Source organism: Myotis nattereri, assembly GCF_964212035.1.
Source record: "Myotis nattereri genome assembly, chromosome: 9".
Classification (NCBI taxonomy): domain Eukaryota; kingdom Metazoa; phylum Chordata; class Mammalia; order Chiroptera; family Vespertilionidae; genus Myotis; species Myotis nattereri.
The window spans coordinates 61,805,463-61,829,217 of NC_138084.1; the positions used below are offsets into that span (position 1 = coordinate 61,805,463).

Genomic DNA, 23,755 nt, shown 5'->3' on the forward strand with positions numbered 1-23,755 from the left:
GAAGGGATTCTAAGTGCTTGTCACAAGAACAGAGCAGAGAGAAAAAGGGACCACAGGCATTTGAGGTTTGTGCCAAGAGAGTTAGGTACTTCAAGTACCTAACTTGAAATAATTTGGGATGTAAACTTGAAATAATTTGGGATGAGCAGTAGTAGTATAGGGGTAGAGTCGTATTTAGATGGATTATAAAAGTAGGTTAAAAAAAAAGGACTGGATAGTGAAGGAAGAAGACAGGAGAATATCAGGGTAAAGTTATCTCATAGAAGCAGGTGGGGGAAAGTGTTCAGGGAATGTTAAAAGAGAGCAGTCACCTTGATAAAGACTTTTCCTTAGTTTCAGTTTTCGGTGACTATTGTTAGGGTCTGTGTTAGTGAGACCAGAAATAACCTTCAGGGTTTCAGCTGAATGAGGGGAACAGGTTTGCAGAGGTCAGGGCTGATTATGGAAAAAGAATGACTGAAGCAATTGGAATTCAACCAGGAATTAGGTCAATAAAAAGGAAGGTAAAAGAAGAACCATTTGACTATTAGGAAGAAGTGTCACTAAGTGTAGATGGATGAGATTATATAAGAATTGAGGTGCATTAAACTTAATTGGGATAAGAGGCTTTTCGCTGCTCTCAAAAGCACCTGTACTGGGAGACTAAGCAAGGAATGCTATTATACAGGCATACCTTGGAGAAACCATCCCAATAAATCAAGCAGTAATCTTTTTGCCGGGGGAGGGTCTTACTTTCCATTTGTAAAAAATACCTCGCTGTGCAGTGCAACAAAGCAAAGCACAAATCATGAGGTATGCCTGTAAATGTTGAATTGAACTGCACACTGCCAAGACTGTCCAGCTAGCAGTGGTACTGCAATGTGGTCTTTAAGGTAACCTGGTCAGAAACCTCATAGAATGTTTATAGGAAAGCATATATATTTTATATACCAAGTTCAGCTTTAAGTGGATTCTAAATATCAAGAATACATTAAGGTTTAAATATCTACCACCCTTTACAAATCAAAACATGACCAACCTTCCTAATCACATTGAACCTGCTACATCAAAATGTCTAATTTGGAAATCACTATTTCTCAAAACAAAATGACAATTTAACAGAAGAAATGGCACAGCTTAGATACTTTAACTGTCATGTCAGAAATAAGGCTGGCAGTTCCAAAAGAATTTAAAAAGCATTTTAGCTTAACAAACATATGACCATAAAATATGACAACACAAAATGACCTTTTAAAACTACCACATGGAATCAGAAGGCTACTCATACTCAGATTTCAGGGTTATGAACATTAACAATTCACTTAACATTGATAAATCCAGCACAGAGTTAGCTATAGTAAATAGAGGTGCTTTGACCTGGCAAGGATTTTTAACAAGTAGATGAACAAATAACACAGTCTAGGAAGCAGCTACCATGTAAATCTCATAGGTAACATGGACTTAGGTGATACATTTGAATTGTTCTTTTAAGTACGGTAGCCTTTTACTTTAAGAGTAACACTTAGAAGCTCTTGTTACTAATATTTATTGAATGGCAGTTTTGGAGCCTATCCCAACTCACTAGTGGAGAGCAGCTGGAAAACAAAAATGAAAGTACAGGCAGCATAGTCTTGTCCTTTTTATTTTCCTAGTAAGCATAGTCAACACTTAAGGACACTTTGGACTTAATTTATAAGCTAATCTAATCGATCTCCTGGCCAGGCCTTTTACCCAAAAATGTTTTGTGAATATATCAGATTTTATAACAATAAATATATAAAAAGTTTATTTTTGAAAATAAAATGAATACTTGCATGCCCCTTTTTGCATTTTCCTGCTTTCACACACGCTATCATACATCTTGAGATTATAATACATAATAGTTAGTACTAATTGGTAGGCATATTTTAAATACTTTTCATAACATTTAATCCTCAATGACCTTACGAGATTGGCATTAGTATTTCCATTTTCTAATGAGCGATGAGGCACAGAAAGGTTGTTGAGGAAAGAATGTCCAGCCTATAGAAAAGGTTTTTTAAAAGAGTTTATTTGAGACAAAATTTTGAGAACATGCCTGGAAGTAAAATCTCAATGGATTGAGAAAATGCTCCAAAGAATGGCAGTTTTGCAGCCTATCCCATACATCAGAATCAAAGGAAAAGATGTAAGGAAGATTACATGAAATCCATTAATGGTATGGTGGATCAAGGAGGTAGGAGAAAGGAAAGTAGGGAAATCTCTAGAATCGGATGAAAAGTAAAATGGGGAAGCCTGTTTTTACATTAGTGGGTACAGGATAGTTAATTAACATTTGCAGCATAGAGAGATGGTATGAGGGGATCAAGATAGCAATGAGGGGTTTGTGGTCTTGTGCTCTGGTGCCTTTAAGGGTCTAGAAGAGAATTACTCTGGTATATTATCCTAGATGCATAAGGACAATGGACAGAGCTCATTTAAGGTAATGATTGATCTTTGCTAAGGAAGGAGACTGTAGGCTTGAGATGGAACTATACACCATGGCCTACTCTAGGAATCTATGGACCATCCTCTGATTACTCTTGAGCTTGTCAGGCTCCCCATGTAGCCCCTGGTAGTTTGTCAGATGTTAACATCTGTTATTTCTTTCCATTATCCTAATGTGCAGGCTAGGAAATGTCGCGCATCATTGACTAGAAGTTGTCTTGTAAATATCTTTGTCTTGTTCCTGAATTTAAAAGGAATGTTTAAAATTTTGCACCATTAAATATGTTGTCATGTGGGTTTTTTGGGGAGTAATTTTTCTTATAAGAAAATAGTTATTTAATAATGGCTAGATAATTGAATTTTATTGAGGTGTATTGCATTAAAAGATGTTCTCTTGTTCACCTGGTCTTATCTGGAATAACCCCACCTTGATCATATTGTTTTATCTTCTCTACAGAGTTGAGTATGGTTTACTAAATGGTATTTAAACTTTTATGTACCTGATTTTTTTTCCAGCCATATTGAACATTCTGTTTAAAAAGAAGGCAAGCAGTGTACATTTTAAATTATACTTTACATTTAACATGGTGTTGAGAGATGTTAAGTAAATATTTGAATCATAAGTGTTCTTAAATATAATATTTGCCCTAATAACTAAAGCTACCAGCAAAGAAAGTGGTTAGGTTAAACATTTTGTCTTTAATTCTGGAAATTTTTCCTAGAATTGTATCATTGTAGTTGGAAAAATATTTACTGAATGCTTGGGGTCATGGAAGTAGTACTGCATTAGGAGGTGGTCTTGGGCTTCTTAGTAGTTATGAGACCTTAAACAAATGGGTTAAATTTCCTTAGCCTCTTTTTTTTTTTTTTTAACCTACAAAATGGGGACAATAATATTTGCTATGCTTCACAAAGTTCTTGTAATAATTAAAGGAGAATATGAATGTGCTTAAAAACCCCAACAATGTGCTAACAAATCTAGGATACTATGTTCAGTGTTCTGAGAATAAGTCCAAGTATCTATATATATAAAGAACCAGGGGCCGTCACATTTGAAACAACCAAATGGATGAACAGGCTGCATGGGGTGACCAGGCCGGCAGGTGGGTTAGTGAGGGACGACCAAATGACCGAGCAGCAGGCTGCATGGGTGACCAGGCCGGCATGGGATTTAGTGAGGGACAACTGAACACCAGTCTGCGTGGGGCAACCAGGTCGGCAGGGGGGTTAGTGAAGGACGGCCAAATGACTGAACAGCAGGCTGCATGGGGTGACCAGACTGGCGGGGGTGGGGGAGGAGGAGTTAGGGGCAACCAGGCTGGCGGCGGGGGGGGGGGGGGGGGGCGGGGGGTGGCAGTTGGGGGCAACTAGGCCGGCAGGGTGGCCAGTGAAGGGCAACCAGGCCAGCAGGGGTGCAGTTGGGGGCAATCAGGCTGGCAGAGGAGGCCGTGAGGGGCATCCAAGCCAGCAGGGGGGAATTGGGGGCAACCAGGCCAGCAGGGGGAGGCAGTTGGGGGCAACCAGGCCAGCAAGGGGGGGAATTGGGGGCGACCAGGCCAGCAGAGGGGGGCAGTGAGGGGCGAACAGGCTGGCAGGGGAGGCAGTTGGGGGCGACCAGGCCGGCAGGGGAGGAAGTAAGGGGCAACCAGGCTGGCAGGGGTGGGGGGGCCAGTTGGGGGCAATCAGGTCAGCAGGCAGAGGCAGTTAGGGGTGATCAGGGGGACCAGTTAGGGGCAATCAGGCAGGCAGGTGAGCACTTAGGAGCCAGCAGTCCTGGATTGTGAGGTTTAGGTCTGATCAATCCCCAGCAGTCAGACATCCCCCAAGGGGTCCTGGATTGGAGAGGTTGCAGCCTGGCCTGAGGGGACACTCCTGCACGCGACCCCCCCCCCCCCCCCCGCCGCCGCCTGTTCCCCCCCTTCTCCCCATGCACGAATTTTGCGCACCGGGCCTCTAGACCAGCCGTGGGCAAACTACGGCCCACGGGCCGGATCTGGCCCGTTTGAAATGAATAAAACTAAAAAAAAAAAAGACCGTACCCTTTTATGTAATGATGTTTACTTTGAATTTATATTAGTTCACACAAACACTCTATCCATGCTTTTGTTCCGGCCCTCCAGTCCAGTTTAAGAACAGATTGTGGCCCTTGAGTCAAAAAGTTTGCCCACCCCTGCTCTAGACTATATTATAAAAAGCCAGTGATTGTAATGACCAAAGTCTGGTCACCAGGAGGTGCATTGATACCCCCCCCCCCCCGCGCTGTGGGTCTGGGTCTCGCGTGATTTCATGTGCTGGGCCTCCAGTGTCTTTCATAAAGTGGAGATGTTTTTTCTTACCCGTCAGGATTGTTTTGAGGATCAACCCAGATACTGGAGTGTACATTGTTAGCTGCAATGGGAATTTGCGGTTTATGGGTGGTCATTTTTAGTATGTATGTGGAGCGAGGGAGCGTAAACATTCTGCTTGAAGGATCTTTTGCCCTTCCATAGTTTTCAGGTGCCCATGATTGTATGGCATATGGCATTGAAAACAAGAATAATTATTCACTTGAAATCTACCATCCTAGGTTACTGCTATCTTAGAAAGGCCTGTTTACAAGTTTGGCTCTTGGTTGACACCTATGAACTGAATAGTAAACAATTTCCTACACTGATAGAAAACTTCAGGCTAAATGATGAGTGCCTCACTGTGTCTGAATTGTTTGTACAAACAATTTGGTTTATGCTGAACACCTGTTTTTTTTTGTTTTTGTTTTTGTTTTATGGAAGTCAGGAATGTGACTAGCCCCCAATAAAAACATAGCACTCAGTGTAACGTGAGCTTTCTTGGTAGACAACACTTCACCTAAATTGTTATTAGTTGGTGGAGGAATTAAGCACATTCTGTAGAGAAATTTTGAAAGCTTGCACCTGATTTTCTAAGGTCTTCACCCCATGTATCTTTCCCCTTTGCTGATTTTACTCTGTATCCTTTTGCTATAATAACCTCAACCATGAGTATAACTATCTGCTGAATCCTGTTAATCCTTCTAGCAAGTTGTTGAACCTGGGGCTGGTCGTGGGAACCCATAACACTCATGCTGACAATAGTTAGAACCTTCCCCAAATTAAACTTCCCTAGATAACTAGGTAAGAACCAACCTTGTAAGTGGACATTTCTAAGGATAGCAGTTGCAAAGTTTGCTATTACCTCTACTTCTTATGACATTTGTACTATTTGTTTTTTGATATAAATGAAATCAAAAGCTTTTATTGTCTTTCAATGGGTTATAGCAACTTTATTGAATAGAATAATTCAGTTTCATAAACAGGTGTTTTTTTCCCCCCTGTTTTGCAGGGGAATTGTGTAACTAATTTATTAACATTTATTCAGCAGATGTATCGAATGTCTTTATTAGAACTTAAACTCTATTGATGATGACTGCTTTCACTACATCAGTTCTTTGCCAACTGGGTGCCCAACAATTCAATTCACTTCTGGAACTAACTTCCTGGATATAGTGCAGACCCTATAGGGATTAGGTGCTACAAAATTGCTCCCACTTCAGTTGTCAGCTCTAAGTCCCAGATGTTCCCAATGCAAACTGCCCAGCCAACTGCAAATTAAGGAGTTAAATTTAATAATTCTCCAGAATGACTCTCAGAACTCAGGAAAGCACTAAACTTATACTTACAGCTTTTTAGTAAAAGATAGTACTGAGAAACAGGCAAATGGCTGAGACACCTAGGGCAAGATGTAAAGAGGATTTCATGACCAATACGGACACTCCCAGAAATTAACTGCAAGAGTTTTTTGGAGGCTTCATTATGGAGGCATGATTGATGAAATCATTGGCCATTGGTGACTGAACTCAATGTCCAGTTCCTCTCTCTTCTGAGGTCTGGGTGTGGGGCTAAAATGTCTAACGCTTTAATCACCTGGTTGGTTTTTCAGGCTACCAGCTTCATCCTAAAGTTACCTAGGGTGCCCCACTATTTGCATAACAAAAAGACACTGCTATCACTTAAGAAATTTCAAGTTTTTGAATGTCAGGTGCCAGGGACAGACACCAAGTATATTTTTTATTCCACAGGGCATCTACACTAATAAAAGAAAAACATGCAAATTGGTGTCACTCCGCTATGCCCACCAGCCAATCAGATGAGTATGCAAATCAACCCAACAAAGATGGTGGTTAATTTGCATACACAGGCGCGGAGCAAAGACTGAAGACAATGTAGAAGGAAGCCAAGCGCTGCAGAAGGGAGCAAAGCTGCAGAGAAGCGAGCGGGGCAGTGGGGGCGGGAGGGAAGCCTGCCTCGGCGGGTTTCACTCCCTTCTCTGCTTTGCTTTGGCCACAGGAAACCCTATTCTTGCAGGAATCTTCCTGCAACGGGCATCTAGTATAGATAATATATGTATGTCAGGTAAGATAATTTTTTTTTTTTTTCAGAGTAAGGAGATTGAGTGACAGAAGGGCACTTACTACTTTAGATAGGGCAGTCAGGGAAAGTTGCACTGACAGACTTTGGGCAGATTACTCCATGGTGTGAGGAAGGGAGCTTTCCAGGCAGAGTAAACTTAGCAAATGAAAATGCAGGGTACTGCGTATTTCAGAAATCCAAGTTAGTATGGCTGGGAAATGGTGCTGGTGGTAAGGAGAGAGAGGTGGCGAATGAGGTCAGGGTTAGCCTGGGTCAGATTATGTGGGGCCTTCTAAGCCATAAGATTTTTGGGTTTTTTTTAGTGATGGAAAGCCATTGGAGGGTTTGGATTAGGAATATTATTTGAATTCATTTACTTCTTAAAAAGAATCATAAGGACTATTTGGAGAGGAGACTAAGGCAGCGGTCACCAACCGGTGGTCCACAGACCACTGGTGGTCCATGAGGTACGAAAGGTTGGCGACCGCTGGACTAAGGGGATGTGGGCAAGAATGGTTAAGAGGCTATTCTGTTAGTCCAGACAAAAGATCACAGTAGTGTCAACCATAGCATTAGTAGTGGAATTGATGAGAAGTTGGGGGAGTTTATTGATATATTTTGACAGAGCTCCAACGAAGATTAGATGTGCGATATATGAGAAATGACTCCATCTAAGGATTTTGGCCTGAGCAATTGGGTATATGGTGGTGCCACTTATTGTGCTATGCTGAGAGAGGAGCAAGTTTTGGGATAAGATTCAAGAATTTGATTATAGACATGTTAACTTGGGAAGCCCATATTGACATCCCAGTGGCGATGAGTGGGAAGTTTGGTTTGAATATAGAGTTTAAGAGGGAGAACTCTATATTCTGTGTTTAAACTTGAAAGTTTTTAGCAAAGAGAGGCTTTTCAAAGCCCTGAGAGTAGGTGAGATCATCAGAGGAATCCATGTAGGTGAAAATAAGAAGAGGTGGGAATACTAAACTTTGGGGAATGCCAGCATTTACAGAAAAAAAAGAGCCAAGGAGATTCTGACTAAGGAGCCTGTGTTAGGAGGAAACCAAAGAGTGTGGTGTTCCATCCACTAAAAACAGTAAAGTGGTCTATCACATGCTTCTGGGAGGTCACTGAATTCAGCAGTGTAAAAGTCATTGGTGAACTTGAGAGCTGCTTCTCTGAATTGATGAAGACTGGGAGAGGTGATTAAGAGGTAACAGCAATTGTAGATATTGTGAGGGACTTTTTTATTAAAGCTGAGAAATGAAGCAGAAGCTGGAAGGGAGTCCTAAAATTCAGAAAAATTTGTAATTTTTCCTTTCTCCTCCCCCCCCCCCCCCCAAGTTTTGTCCTTAATAGCAATGTGAAAGATCTGGTAGGGAGGGAGAATTAGATGGCATCAGAAGGGAGGAGAGGGGTTTTATAGGAGCCAAGACTTTCAGTAGCTTAGTTACACAAAGCTCACTCCTTGTTTCAGGAGAGGGGGGCAGAGTAAGAGCAGTGTAGGTAGGTTGGCCAGTTCTCTTGAGAACTAGTTCTTTATTCAGTTAACCACATAGAATGTGATTACCCTGATTCTGCAGGGAGTGAGGTTGTGGTGGGAGTGGGGGAGATAATAGGGAAAGGTAATAGGTAAGTCAACTTTTTGAACCTCCTTTTTTCTTTATTTGTAAAATAGGATTATACTAGACTAGAGGCCCAGTGCATGAAATTCGTGCACAGGTAGGGTCCCTAGCAGCTGCTCCCTGGTGGTCAGCACACGTCATAGTGAGGGCTTGAACTCCTGGTCTGCCAAACTCCTGAGGGGACACTTTGCATATTAGGCTTTTATATATATATAGACTAGAGGCCCGGTGCACAAAAATTTGTGCACTCGTGGGGGAATGAGGGGTCCCTCAGCGCAGCCTGTGCCCTCTCGCAGTCTGGGACCCCTCAGGAGATAACGACCTGCTGGCTTAGGCCTGCTCCCGGATGGCAGAGGGCAGGCCCAATCCCTAGGTGCAGCCCCTGGTCGGGCTCAGAGCAGGGCTGATTGGGGAGTTGGGGTGCCGCCTCCTGTCACACTCAAGGCAAGGTCAATGGGAAGGTTGCGGCGCCACCCCCTGTCACGCACAGAGCAGGGCCAATCGGGGTTGGGGCGCTGTCCCCTGTCACGCACAGAGTAGGGCCGATAGGTGAGTTGGAGCACCGCCCCCTGTCACACACAGAGCAGGGCGGATCAGGGGGTTGGGGCGCCGTACCCTGTCACACTCAGGGCAGGGTCGATGTGGAGGTTATGGCTCTACCCCGTCACACACAGAGCAGGGCCCGTGGGGGGCGGTTGGGGCGCTGCCCTCTATCACCCACAGAGCGGGCCGATCAGGGGGTTGGGGCGCCGCCACTGTCACACTCAGGGCAGGGCTGATGGGGAGGTTATGGCTCTACCCTGTCACACACACAGCAGGGCCTGTGGGAGAGGGGGTTGGGGCACCGCACCCTGTCACTCACAGAGCTGCAGGGTGATCAGGGGGTTGGGGAGCTCCCCCCATCAGGCACAGAGCAGGGCTGATCAGGGGGTTGGGGCACCTTTCCCTGTCCTGAACAGAGCAGGGCAAATAGGGAGGTTGTGGCCCTGCCCCCTGTCACACACAGAGCCACAGGGCGATCGGGGGTTTGGGCGCTGCCCCCTGTCACACTGATCCCAGTGCTGGGAAGCCTCGCGGCTCCGCTGATCCCGGTGCTGGGAGGCATATTACCCTTTTACTATATAGGATAGAGGCCTGGTGCATGGGTGGGGGCCAGCTGGTTTGCCCTGAAGGGTGTCCTGGATCAGGGTGGGGGTTCCCACTGGGGTGCCTGGCAGCCTGGATGAGGGGATGATGGCTGTTTGCAGCTGGTCACACACCCTTCAGGGTGGGAGTCCCAACTGGGGTGCCTGGCCAGTCTGGGTGAGGGGCCGAGGGCTGTTTTCAGGCTGGCAGGTGACTGAAGCTCCCAACCGCTCCTTTTTTTCTTTTTTATTCTGGGCCAGCTTTAGCTCTCAGGCTTGGCTCCAGCTCTTAGGCCTCCGCTGCTGAAGCAGGTATCTGGTTTGTTTGGGTTCTATAATCGAAACACTGTTTCAACTCCAGCTCTGAGATCCCGGCTGGGGTTTTGTTTAGCTGCTATATTTGTAACAATATTTCAAACTGCAAGCTCAGAGGCCGGCAGGTGGGGAACGGGGAACGTTGAAGTCCTCCGTCACTGAAGCAAGCAAGCCTCATGTTCGCTTCAAGCTGCCTGGCTGCCGGCCGCCATCTTGGCTGGCAGTTAATTTGCATATCGCCCTGATTAGCCAATGGGAAGGGTAGTGGAGGTACGGCTAATTACCATGTTTCTCTTTTATTAGATAGGATAGGGTAAATTCTATGGCGTTTCCAACTCTTAGAAAAAAATACTTTTCTAATCCCTGAAGTGTATAACTCTTTACAATTCTTTTTATTTGTCTTAAGTGTTTACCTAAACTTTCCCATCTTAACCATTTTTTAAGTGTATGGCTTATTTTTTCAAATATATTTTTATTGATTTGGAAGAGGGAGAGGAGATAAAAACATCAGTGCTCAGAGAGAATCATTGATTTGCTGCCTCCAGGGCCCCCCCGGCCCCCCTCCCCCCCGGGATTGAGCCTGAAATCCAGGCATGTGCCCTGACTGGGAATTGAACTGTGACCTCCTGGTTCATAGATCAACGCTTAACCACTGAGCCATGCCAGTTGGGCTAAGGATACAGTAGTGTTAAATATATTCACATTATTGTGAATCAGATCTCCAGAATTTTGTCATCTTTTAAAGTTGAAGCTCTATATCCATTCATCAACTCCCATTTGCAACCTCCCCTCAGCCCCTGGTAACCAAGATTCTCCTTTCTTTTTCTATGAATTTGACTATCTAGATACCTCATGTACTATTAAGTGGAATCATAAAATATTTGTCTTTTTGTGACTGACTAATCATAATGTCCTTAAGGATCATCTATTATGTAGCATGTGATGGGATTCCCTCCTTTTAAAAGCTGAATAATACTTATGTATATATCACATTTTGTCCTTTACTGTTTTTAGTAGACACATTTGTGTGCATACGATTAAGAGTATATGTTAGTTTTGCATGTCTTGTTTTAATTTTATTTAAAAACTCTATTGTAAATAATTTTTGCAAAGCCATTTTATTTTGTCTTCCTATTCTTTGCTTCAGACTGCTGGCAGTAATGAGGACATTTGAATTTCATTGATTAAACCTTGGCATTCAAAGTGAGTTGACTGACTTAGAATATGGAGTACATTTAGAATTGCTTTTCTCAAATGGCAGGGTGTTGGGGGACCCATTTCATTATAACTTGCATTTTTATATAAAGACACTGCATAGTTTGCTGATCCAACCCAAGCAGTATTTCGATGACATATATGTGACAGATTTTTTTGGACAATCTTAAAGAGCTTGCAGGCAGTGATTTTAATGAGGTTTGTTTGTTTGTTTGTTTTCTTTGCTAAATTATTTATGCACAGTCCTCTTACTATCTGTGCAATATTCAGTATTTCTAACAATTGTTTTAAAAATCATAAGTGAATTTGCAGGTAGTTTATGTTTATAAATATATTGATAAGGAATATTTCCTAACCATTGTTACTTCGTGATAGGATTTAGTAGTTTGTATGAAGTTTTCTGTGAAGAATCATATTTAAAATTAAGCTATATTTATGGTGCTTTGCAGAAGCTTTGGCAGTATTATATGTTACTAGAAGCCCAATGCACGAAATTCGTACATGATTAGGGTCCCCAGGCCTGGCCGGCCATCAGGGCCGATCTGTGGGGCGACTGGTGGGGCGATCGGGATGGGGGGGCCCTGCTGGCACCCCCTGCAGACTGGGGGCAGCTCCTGCATTAAGCATCTGCCCCCTGGTGGTCCATAGTGACCAGTTGTTCTGCCATTCAGTTGACTTGCATATTAGGCTTTGCCACCTGCCAAACCTGATGCCAGATTGCCAAAAAGCTTGAAAAATGTAACTCTCGGTCCTTGTTTCATGTGAATATACTTTTTTACAATAGACCTACCATTGATTTACCACTTTTTAGACTTATTCTTACCCCTTCCAAGTTCTTTCCCCTTTATTATTTTTTTAAATATTTTATTGATTTTTTTACAGAGAGGAAGGGAGAGAGTTAGAAACATCGATGAGAGAGAAACATCGATCAGCCGCCTCCTGCACATCTCCAACCGGGGATGTGCCCGCAACCCAGGTACATGCCCTTGACCGGAATCGAACCCGGGATCCTTCAGTCCGCAGGCCAATGCTCTATCCACTGAGCCAAACTGGTTTCGGCTCCCCTTTCCTTTAGTTTTCATAGCCATATCGTGTGTTTTGAGTTGACTTTCTTAAATCAACTGAAAAATTGCCTGGTTTTTAAAAAAGAAATAGTCTTTAGTTTTTAATAAGATTTAGATCCAATGTGGTTATTTTGATGGCCGTTGTTTGTACCAAGAGATGTTTTTACTGTTATTGTAAATATTTATATTTCTTTGTCCTTTTCTGGAAACAGATTTTTCTGGTGCTGTATAAATAGTTGTAGTTCTCCAATAGTAGGAGTCGAAAGCCTACGTTACTGTGGCTACTTGAATAAGAAAAATGAGTGTTGAGAATGTTGAGCAGCTAGCAGTCATATCTTCCTTCCCCTTTAGATTTTAGTTTCTCCATTACCTCCCCCACTCTAGGTCTCTTGTACTAACAGGAAGTCACCTATAACACAAAACTCCACATTTATTATCTCCTGCACTGAAAATTATCATGTGGAACATAATCCCAATTGAACAGAATCCCATTTATGACAGAAGGTGTGTGTGTGGAAATACACTTTGATAAGCTTTAATGTTTTCTTGGTGGCCCCCCCTAACTAAATATAAAGTTTTTAAGGCAAGGACTATGCCTTATTTTCTTATGTACTCCACATTGATTAAACCTTGGCATTCAAAATGAATTGGCTGGACATTTGACAAATATTCATGAAGTATTTAGTTGACTGGGGATAGATTAATGCATTCATTTTGTGTCAGTTTCTGATACTGTAAAAATACAATATTTTTCTGAATATGTATTTTATAGTAAATACTTTTAAAATAAAATTAATTGTGAGTATAATATTAAAGTATTTCTATGCAGCGTTTGTATTCAAGTTGTGTGAATATTATTTCTTATTTATGCACTCATTGGTTGATTCTTGTATGTGCCCTTACTGAGGATCAAAGCCACAACCTTGGTGTGTGAGGTACACACTCTAACCAACTGAGCTACCCAGCCATGGCTAACATTATTTCCTTTTTATAGTGTCTGGCATATGGCTATACTCACACAAATTTGAAACTCTTTAAAAGTTTTATTATTTTCAAGCAGACATGGGGAACATCCGGCCTGCGGGCCATATAAGGCCGTGAAATAATTTGGTCTGGCCCTGCCAAGGCATTAGGGGCGAGTTAGTTAAATGTTTGACCAAATATAGCAGGCTATTTGTATGGCCCACAGATGATGTTATAAACGTCCAAATGGCGCTTGGCAGAAAAACAGTTCCCCACACCTTTTTTAAAGTGATGATTGGATTCTGTCACATATGATTAGTGGACTCTGTTGTTTCTGTTGTCGCTATGATTGGAACATATACACAGTCCTGTTCTCAGTCATGAACATTCATGGGTGAGTGTGTGTGTGTGTGTGTGTGTGTGTGTGTGTATACATACACATATGCCGTTTGCATTTAAAATTTGAAAGGTAATTTCTGTATTTTTATCTTTCAGAATGTCTTAGCTGAACCATCAAGGTCTAATGGAAGTATGCTTCGCCATTCCACATCTTCATATGTAGTATATCCACCAGATAAGCCTTTCCTTAATAGTGATCTACGACGCTCCCCAAATAAGCCCACACTTGCCTATCCAGAAAGCAACAGCAGAGGTAATAGAGCCTAGCAAAACAGATGTGGGTTTGTGTGTGTGTGTGTGTGTGTGTGTATGTGTGAGTTTAGTTGATGTTTAAAAATTCTTAATTGTGTCTTTTATTTTAAATTTAGAAGAGAGAATATTTCCCCCCCTTCTTGTTTTAACCTCCTCAAAATATAATGTCTTTTTTAGTTTGTTTCTTGTCAAACATTGTCATTTTTAATATTTTATCCAGCAGTAATTCACTTTTCTCTGAACTTTTGAAAAAGTTCCATTACATAGATGTAAAAATCAGAACTAGGAATATTGTAACACAAGGAATAATATCTAACTCTTAAACTTTTTGTTCTGCTGGAACTCTAGTGCTTGGGTTTTTTTTTATATGGGTTTTTTGTTTTGTTTTTGTTTTTAAGAAGAAATTATTACTAAAACGAAACTTTTTATTCCACTGTGAACTTAGTTATTTGTTTTTTACTTTTTTAACCTATGTTAAATTGTTTGAATGTCATGTAGTTTTTGTTATTTTTCAGAATTGCCAGTCTTTACTGTATTCTGATAAGTAGCACTTTAGCAGTTGTTTTATTAACCATTAAATTAGGATGTTCTTTGTCATCATCATCTTTGAGAAACAGCATCTTATAAATAAGGTTCTGATTAGGAAATTGAATATTGAATTTTGAAATTCTTAACACATTATATGAGGGAAAGGTATTTATACATTTTACGTTGACTGTAGTAGTTGAGCGCGGGACACGTATTAATATGTTTTTTATAGACTAGCGGTAGAATGCGGGTAATGTATAAATACGTAAACTAAAGTTATCATGATTTTACTGAACGTTGCCATTTGCACAAAAAATTAGCAAAAATGGCCCGCGCCACCTGTTAGCACGCGATAAAAACTACCTGCAAACAATGTGTTAACAGATACCAGACACCAGGTTAAATTTATTTTAGCAAACACCTTTGAGCTCCCAAAATTTACATTGGAGATTATACTTGGATATTATTATCTACCTGATACTTTACTATACCGTACCTCACGGTTTACAAAACTGTCATTCTGAGATTAATCTTTTAAGAGATTTGCAATGCATTTCCCTCTTGAAACAAAAAAGTTGCAAACTTTAATTTACAAATGCCTATTTAACCTATATGTGGCAAATCTAACACTTCTTTTATCTAGAGCAGCGGTTCTCAACCTGTGGGTTGCGACCCCTTTGGCAGTCGAAGGACCCTTTCACAGGGGTTGCCTAATACCATCCTGCATATCAGATATTTACATAATGATTCATAACAGTAGCAACATTATAGTTATGAAGTAGCAACGAAAATAATTTTATGGTTGGGTCACAACATGAGGAACTATTTAAAGGGCCAGAAGGTTGAGAACCACTAATCTAGAGAATTGTTGGTAAATATAATTGCCACAGTACTAGTGATTAAACACAATTTTTTTTTTTTTTTAAGAATGAAATGCAGTAGCATTCCAGGTAAAGCAAATATATTTGATTTAATCACAATTGGAAAATAGTATAAGGTAGGTATATTCAAAATAGACAGATGAAGAAACATCTTAAAGATGTTTAACTAAGACAGTATCAAAACCTTTATCTCTTTCCACTTTTCCCCTCGTTTGTTTAGTGTACCCTCAAATATTTATTGAATGAAGTCTTATTTTGAATAGAACTCTCTTATAATAAACCCTTTTTTTGCATATTAATAAGCTTTTTTCTCACTAATACTTTAGCTGGGGAAAGCTTTGTAATTCTTATGTTTTAATATATTTTCATTGATAAAAATTTTACACTCCTATCTGATAATTACAGAACATGAAAATACTAGAGGCCCGGTGCACGAATTCATGCACGAGTGGGGTTCCTCAGCCTGTCTGGCGATTGGAGCTGGCCAGCTGGCCAGGGGAGGGAGCGCGGGAGGTTGGCTGGCAGTGGGAAGTTGGCTGTGGGAGCACACTGACCACCAGGGGAAGCTCCTGCGTTGAGCGTCTGCCCCCTGGTGGTCAGTGCACAACACAGCGACCAGTCAACCAGTTGTAATGGTTGCTTAGGCTTTTATATATATAGACTAGAGGCTTGGTGCACAAAAATTTGTGCACTCGTGGGGGAATGAGGGGTCCCTCAGCGCAGCCTGTGCCCTCTCGCAGTCTGGGACCCCTCAGGAGATAACGACCTGCTGGCTTAGGCCTGCTCCCGGATAGCAGAGGGCAGGCCCAATCCCTAGGTGCAGCCCCTGGTCGGGCTCAGAGCAGGGCCAATTGGGGAGTTGGGGCGCCGCCCCCTGTCATGCACAGAGCAGGGAGATTGGGAGGTTGCAATGCCACCCTCATTCATGCTCAGGGTAGGGCCGATTGGGGGGTTGGGGCACTGCCCCCTGTCACACTCAAGGCAGGGTCGATAGGGATGTTGTGGTGCCACCCCCTGTCACGCACAGAGCAGGGCCCATCAGGGGGTTGGGGCGCTGCCCCCTGTCACGCCCAGAGCAGGGCCCATCAGGGGGTTGGGGCTTTGTACCCTGTCACGCACAGAGCAGAGTCAATCAGGGGATTGGGGAGCTCCCCCCTGTCACGCACAGAGCAAGGCCCATCAGGGGGTTGAGGAGCTCCCCCCTGTCACTCACAGAGTAGGGGCGATAGGGGAGTTGGGGCACCGCCCCCTGTCACACACAGAGCAGGGCGGATCAGGGGGTTGGGGCGCCACCCTCTATCATCCACAGAGCAGGGCCGATCAGGGGGTTGGGACGCTGCCACTCTCACACTCAGGGCAGGGCTGATGGGGAGGTTATGGCTCTACCCCGTCCCACACAGAGCAGGGCCCGTGGGGGGTAGGGGGGTGCTCCGCACCCTGTCACACACAGAGCCGCAGGGCGATCGGGGTTGGGGAGCTCCCCTGTATCAGGCACAGGGCAGGGCTGATCAGGAGGTTGGGGCGCCTTCCCCTGTCATGAACAGAGCAGGGCCGATAGGGAGGTTGTGGCTCTACCCCCTGTCACACACAGAGCCACAAGGCGATAAGGGGGTTTGGGCGCTGCCCCCTGTCACACTGATCCCGGTGCCGGGAGGCCTCGCGGCTCCGCTGATCCCGGTGCTGGGAGGCATATTACCCTTTTACTATATAGGATAGAGGCCTGGTGCACATGTTGGGGCCGGCTGGTTTGCCCTGAAGGGTGTCCTGGATCAGGGTGGGGGTCCCCACTGTGATGCCTCGCCAGCCTGGGTGAGGGGCTGAGGGCTGTTTGCAGCTGGTCACACACACCCTTCAGGGTGGGGGTCCCCACTGCGGTGCCTGGCCAGTTTGGGTGAGGGGCTGAGGGCTTTTTTCAGGCTGGCGGGTGACGGAAGCTCCCAACCGCTCCTTTTTTTCTTTTTTTTTTCTTTTTTTATTCTGGGCCAGCTTTAGCTCTGAGGCTCCAGCTCTTAGGCCTCTGCTCCTGAAAGCAGGTATCTGGTTTGTTTCGGTTCTTTAATCGAAACTGCATCAACTCCAGCTCTGAGATCCCGGCTCGCTGAAAGCAGGTTTCTGGGGTTTTGTTTAGCTTCTATATTTGTTACAATGTTTCTTAAACTGCAGGCTCAGAGGCCGGCAAGGCAGGCGGGTAACGTTGGAGTCCTCCGTCACTGAAGCAGTCAAGCCTCATGTTAGTTTCAAGCTGCCTGGCTGCTGACCGCCATCTTGGCTGGCAGTTAATTTGCATATCTTGCTGATTAGCCAATGGGAAGGGTAGCTGTCGTACGCCAATTACCATGTTTCTCTTTCATTAGATAGGATAATTTTTTTTTTTTTTTTTTTTACTCTGTAATACTCCAGTGAATGGTGAATGACTACAGCATATAAAGCAAAACGTGTTTCCCCCGTTAGTGGGTATTGATTAAAGGATTTATTTTAAAGCATGTAGGCTAACTTGGTTCTAGATAGGATAATTTGACCAATGGCTATAGAAAGAGATAATTAAGCTGTTTCTTGTACTTCTCATTCATTTGAACTTTAATTAGAAAATAAGTTGGAAATTATTACTGCCTTCAAAAATATATTAATGTCTTTAGAGTTGTTTAAAAATTTGTAACATCATTCCAAAGAGTTTTAATATTAACCTATTGCTCATGTTATTTGTTCAATACATTTCATATGACAATGACATTGAGAATAAATTGGACACCTGAAGTAAGATAACTAGCTGTAAGGCAGTTCTTCTAGGCCAGCCGTGGGCAAACTACGGCCCGCTGGCCAGATCCGGCCCGTTTGAAATGAATAAAACTAAAAACAAAAAAAAGACCGTACCCTTTTATGTAATGATGTTTACTTTGAATTTATATTAGTTCACACAAACACTCCATCCATGCTTTTGTTCCGGCCCTCCGGTCCAGTTTAAGAACCCATTGTGGCCCTCGAGTCAAAAAGTTTGCCCACCCCTGGTCTAGGCAGTGCTTTCTAACCTTTCACACATTATAGCACATGTGGAAAATGAAAGGGCAATCTGTGTGCACCACAGAAAGTACAGATAAACTGCGGGCTTGATGACAACTAGTTTGGTCTCTTTAACTGTCCCAGGTCACTCTTGTCTCCCCACCCTTCCTCAGAGTTGAGAGAGAAAACATCTTGGCATATCTATTACAAATTTGTGTCAGATCTGTAGAAAGCTCAGTGTTTATTGTGTTAGGTTTTAAAAATGTACTGCCCATCTGTTCATTTAAAGCATTGATTCTCAAGTTTTTTGGTTCAAGAAGCCCTAATAAACCAATTGCATTATTTACGTAAGTATTTTGATGAATAATAACTATTTTCCAGGTTTAAAAAAATAGTCTAAAGCAGTTATGGCGAATCTTTTGAGCTCGGCACGTCAGCATTTTGAAAAAGCCTAACTTAACTCTGGTGCCGTGTCACATATAGAAATTTTTTGATATTTGCAACCATAGTAAAACAAAGATTTATGTTTTTGATATTTATTTTATATATTTAAATGCCATTTAACAAAGAAAAATCAACCAAAAAAATGAGTTTGCATGTCACAGGTTCACCATCACTGGTCTAAAGAGTGACATTGTTTTATTTAAGAATTTGTAAGTCTCTTATTTATGACTTATAGAAGACAGCTTGATTCTCATATATATTTTTACTAAAAATTTCATTTGGGGTGATGTTATTTTGATTGAAGTATGTGAAAAAAATCTACACAGGTATGTAGTTGGAAAAGGAGTAATATTTTAATAGCCTTTCCAACAATTTAGATATTCTTTGATACTACACCAAAACTTAGCACATGATAGTTTTTTAAAATTTGGTTGCAATATGCAATCTGAAAATATCAGAGAATTTTCTAAACTCTGTGACTTTAGGAACACCTATATGTTTGGAGATTAACTATGACTTTTAAGATTCAGAAGTGGTTTTAATTATGTTTATGGTTTATTACAATGTAATCTAAAGAAATCTAGATGTTTCCATAGTCCTCCCTCATAGAGGTCACACAGAAACACACTTCTTTCTCCACCAATGAACTCTCCAGCATCTATTCTGTGTTTCTGTCCAGTAAAACCCACTTAAGGCTCAGATTATGGCTTTTGTCTGGAGCACTTTTTGCCGGCTCAGCCAGTTGTGATATTTACTATAAAACACATTGTTTACACAAACAATCTAGGCAGACTTATGCAGTAGAATTCAGTGCTCTAGACCTACAAAACATCTTATCAATTAATAACATAGGAAACACTCCAAAAGCCAAGTTCCATAGATTAGCCAAGGTTCAGGCCTGCTGTATAAACTTTTTTTATCCTATTACATTGAAATCTAGTGTTTGCTGTGAAAAGTCTGTTTGTGAAAATAAATCTAACACATACAGTATTTTTAGGACTTTTTCGACTTTTTCAATATTCCAGTTTGCTTCTTCTTCTAGAAATATATTTTCCACAGTATCTCTGATAATTTATGAAGTTAGAAATCTTCTAATCTTTCAATGTTCATTTTTACATAAAGTATTTTTTCACTCCAGGGTCTCTCTAGGTCATGTGGTAATTTGAACCTAAATAGCACAACTGTGCATGACCTCATAGAAGTGAGGGCAGTAGAAGCAAAGAAAAAGCAAGGGTTTGAAGTGGGGGAAAAGCTTAAGATCGATCACTTGGTCATCTAGAATGATTTTTAACTTAAGAAAGCCATCATGCTAGTATGAAAGTAAATATTTATAAAACTAAAAATTTGTAAGACAAATACAACTTTTGAAATGAAAATATTATAAAGCAAATTATTTAATCATTTGGACCCAAATATCTCCAATGAAAACATTGGACAATAAGGGGATGAAATAAAAGTTTGTTACATTTCTTATGTGAACTTTATTTTATATACAATTTCATTTTTGTCATAGAAAATGTATTTAGAGATGTGTTTATGTATGTATGTATTCATATATTTAAAAATATATATTGTGGATTGGTAGAATAAAGTTATATTGTATCTTTATGATATTAGGTTTATTTAAGAACGTTTTAGAAAACAAACTACATTTAATAAAATGTTAACTATTAGTGATAGAAACTCCCAATCTGAACTAGTTTTGGCAAAGGGGACTCTGGTTTACAAACATGCAAGGTAGGATTGAAAAACCAAGAATAGGAAGGCAGATATAACAGTGAACTTAAGAACATTAGGAGCCAGGGACTCAAAGATGGCCTACATTGCCCTAGCTGGTTTGCCTCAGTGGATAGAGCATCAGCCTGTAGAAAGGTCTCTCCCATGTCTTTTTTTTTTTTTTTCTGCTTGCTACAGACCAGTTTTTCCACATGTTAGGAAACATGGTTACTAACAAAGTAAGCTTTAAGTTGAACTAATTCTCGTTTTAACTTTTTGGACAAAATTCTAAAAATTCCCTAAAGAACCTATGTCTGAGTCAGTCATCTGAGTCACTAGCTTTGGTGAGTTGTGAGAGGCCACTAAAAGAATCCTATATAATAAAAGGCTAAAATGCAAATTGTCCCTTCGACTGGAAGTTCAACTGGGAGTTTGACCCGGGGGTGGGGCTGGCCAGCCAACTGCCCACGCCTCTAGTGTATACATAAGTTGTAGTTAAAGCCCTGTTGACATAAAGGCAAATTCCCTGGAAAAGCTATGTGCAAAATCAGGCAAACCGCTATGGTATGTTTCATATAATAGATACTAGATGCCCGTTGCAGGAAGATTCCTGCAAGAATAGGGCCTCCTCCGGCCTATTCCTGCAAGAATAGGGCTTCCTGAGAACGGAGCAAAGCCCGCCTAGGTGGGCTTTGCTCCCTTCTCCGCTGCCTTGCTTCCTACCTTCCCCACTTAGCCCTCGGCTCCCTCCCTTTTCTGCCACCTGGGCTCTCTCCCTTCTCCGCCGCTTTGCTCCCTCGACAGGTCACGGATCCGGGGCCTGGGGCCCACGGGCAGCCTTGCGCGCTGCCGGCCCCACCTGCAGTATGCAAATTAGCTGCCATCTTTGTTGGTGGTTAATTTGCATATCACGCTGATTAGCCAATGGGAGGTGTAGCGAAGGTATGGTCAATTACCATGTTTGTCTATTATTAGATAGGGCTAGAGGCCCAGCGCATGAAATTAATGTCTGGATATGGTCCCTAGGCCTGGCCTGCATTCAGGGTCATCTTTCCCAGCTGCCTGCAGCTGGCTGCCACCCACCCCCAGTTCCCCGTTCACCATTGGGTGATTGCAACGTGCTGGCCCGAGGGAGTGGGGGGGAGAACAGAGAGGTCAGCCGTTCTGCCCGCTGGCCAGTCCCGCCCCCACCTCAGGTTGCCCTCTATGTGTGGGGCGACTGGTGGGGTGGGGGCCTTGGCCTGGCACCACCCACATCCCCCACCACCCACCCCCAGTTCCCCGTTTGTCATTGGGTGATTGGAACCTGCCAGCTGGAGAAAGGGGCCAAGAGGTGGCCAGTGCGCCTCATAGTGACTGGTCAAACGGTCATTCTGGTCATTCTACTGTTAGGGTCAATTTGCATATTACCCTTTTACTATATAGGATTATATAGGGTGCTTCATATAGTAAAAAGTCAAGGAAACAAAATTAGAAAGAATAAAATACAATGATAAAGAATAGGATGACATCAGGTATGATGGTAAATGGAATTATGTTAAAAGACTCAAAAAAGCCCTGGCTGGTTGACTCAGTGGTTAGAGAGTCAGCCTGCAGACCCAAGGTTCCCGGTTAGATTTCTGGTCAAGGACACACCAGGTGGGAGCACTTGTGGGAGGCAACCAGTGCATGTGTCTTTCTCATGTAGACCTCTCTCTCTCCCTCTGTCTCTCTCTCCCTCTCTCCCTCTCTCCCTCTCTCCCTCTCCCTCTCCCTCTCCCTTCCCTCCCCTCTTCCCCCCCTCCCCTCCACTCTGTTGAGAACTCAGTGGAGAAAATATCCTCAGGTGAGGATTTAAAAAAAAAAAAAAGACAAAAGAAAAGTCAGTATGTGCTTTTTAAGCCAAAACTGAAATAAAAGGACACAGTTAAAAATAAAAAGTTGGCAAAATCTAGATATAAAAATATCTAAAATAATAAAAGCATAATATGCTAAATAGACCGGGCAACCTTCCGGACGAAGCTGGGGCTTCGAGGGAAGGCCCGGTAACAAATATAAAGGATGGATGGCAATATTGTTGTCAGATTAGTATGATACACAAATAGTTTCATATAATAATAAATTGCAATGACTAATACCCAGATGTCAGAAATAAAATGAACTTGAAGGATAAGCAGTAGGAGGTAAGCAAAGGCCATAGTCTCGGGGACACTGAGAGTCCACTAGTATATGAGCCCTAGGTATTGGGATTCAATTGAGGAGGCGTTGGGATTTAAAATCTAGGTAGGGACTGGAGAACAAAACTTTAAACCCATGTGAGGGGTCTAAAGCTTCTGAAATAATGTTTTCTTTGAAAAACTGAGAGTAATGGAGAAAGGGAACTGGAACAACTCAGCCCTCTGGCCTGGGAAAGAGGCTGTGGATAGAAAAGTCACCTCTCAAAAATCAACCTAGGAATGTCTCTCTGCTCACTAAGGTGCATACATGAATGAATAAGTAGAGCTGTACAGTGTTATCTCAGTGGAAACTCTTAATACTGTGAGTTGCATTTAAAGAATAATATGTGAGAGCTGCATTTTTTTCTTTTAATAGAAGGATTCACTCTATGTAAGTGATGGCCTCACTTTGTCAACTAATAACAGATTATAGAGCTATAAAGATAGGAAGTGTGGAACTGGTACAGAACTAGATATTAGTGAAATAGAAAGTTTATACACAAATGTATAAGGATGGAATTCTAGAAATGCATCTATTGACATAGAGAATGATTATGCATATGAGTGTGATATGACATAGTCGAGAGTAATCCCACTAACATGAAAGCATAGAAAAGTACATAAGGATTTCAGAAAAATATTTTTAATTATTGTGCCAAGATGTTACCATATGGGTGTCATATTTTTCCTTCTCATTCCTGTTTTTTTCTAAATTCAATTTAACTATAGTTAACACTGCTGTATACAGCAGGTCCTCAATGTCGTTTCAAAGTTTTATTATAATGTTGAATAGATGGATGCCTTAGGAACTTTTGCTTATATCAATTAGTCTATGGTAGAATTGGTTTTGTTATACATTGTTTTCCTTAAAGTTGTAAAACCTATTGATGATGTTAGGTGAGGACTTACTATATAGGAAAGTTGTTAAGAGAGTAAATCTTAAGAGTTCTCATCACAAGGATAAATTTTTTTCTTTTTTATCTATATAAGGTAATGGATGTTAGATGAACATATTGTAATCATTTCAAAATACATGCCCATCAAACCATCAAGTTGAACATCTTAAACTTACATAGTGATGTATGTCAGTTGTTTCTCAAAACTGGAAAAAAATAAGCATTAATTGAGGTTTGTTAGACTAAGGAAAGTGGGAGAAAGAACTCACGTTTGGTTTGTGTTGTGTTTTGTATTA

At 41.9% G+C, this 23,755-nt stretch overlaps 1 protein-coding gene across 2 annotated transcripts in view; it reads left to right on the forward strand.

Annotated features, from left to right (window-relative positions):
* Positions 1-23,755, forward strand: part of CEP57 (centrosomal protein 57) — a 56,202-nt gene that overhangs the window by 1,472 nt on the left and 30,975 nt on the right. The window contains exons 2-3 of one of the 2 annotated variants that reach the window (XM_081100147.1): positions 11,057-11,112; positions 13,647-13,803. In XM_081100147.1, the coding sequence (XP_080956273.1) occupies positions 13,683-13,803 (121 nt within the window). In that variant the 5' untranslated portion in view covers positions 11,057-11,112; positions 13,647-13,682. The remainder of the gene's footprint in view (positions 1-11,056; positions 11,113-13,646; positions 13,804-23,755) is intronic. The other variant, XM_081100146.1, reaches the window with a different exon arrangement.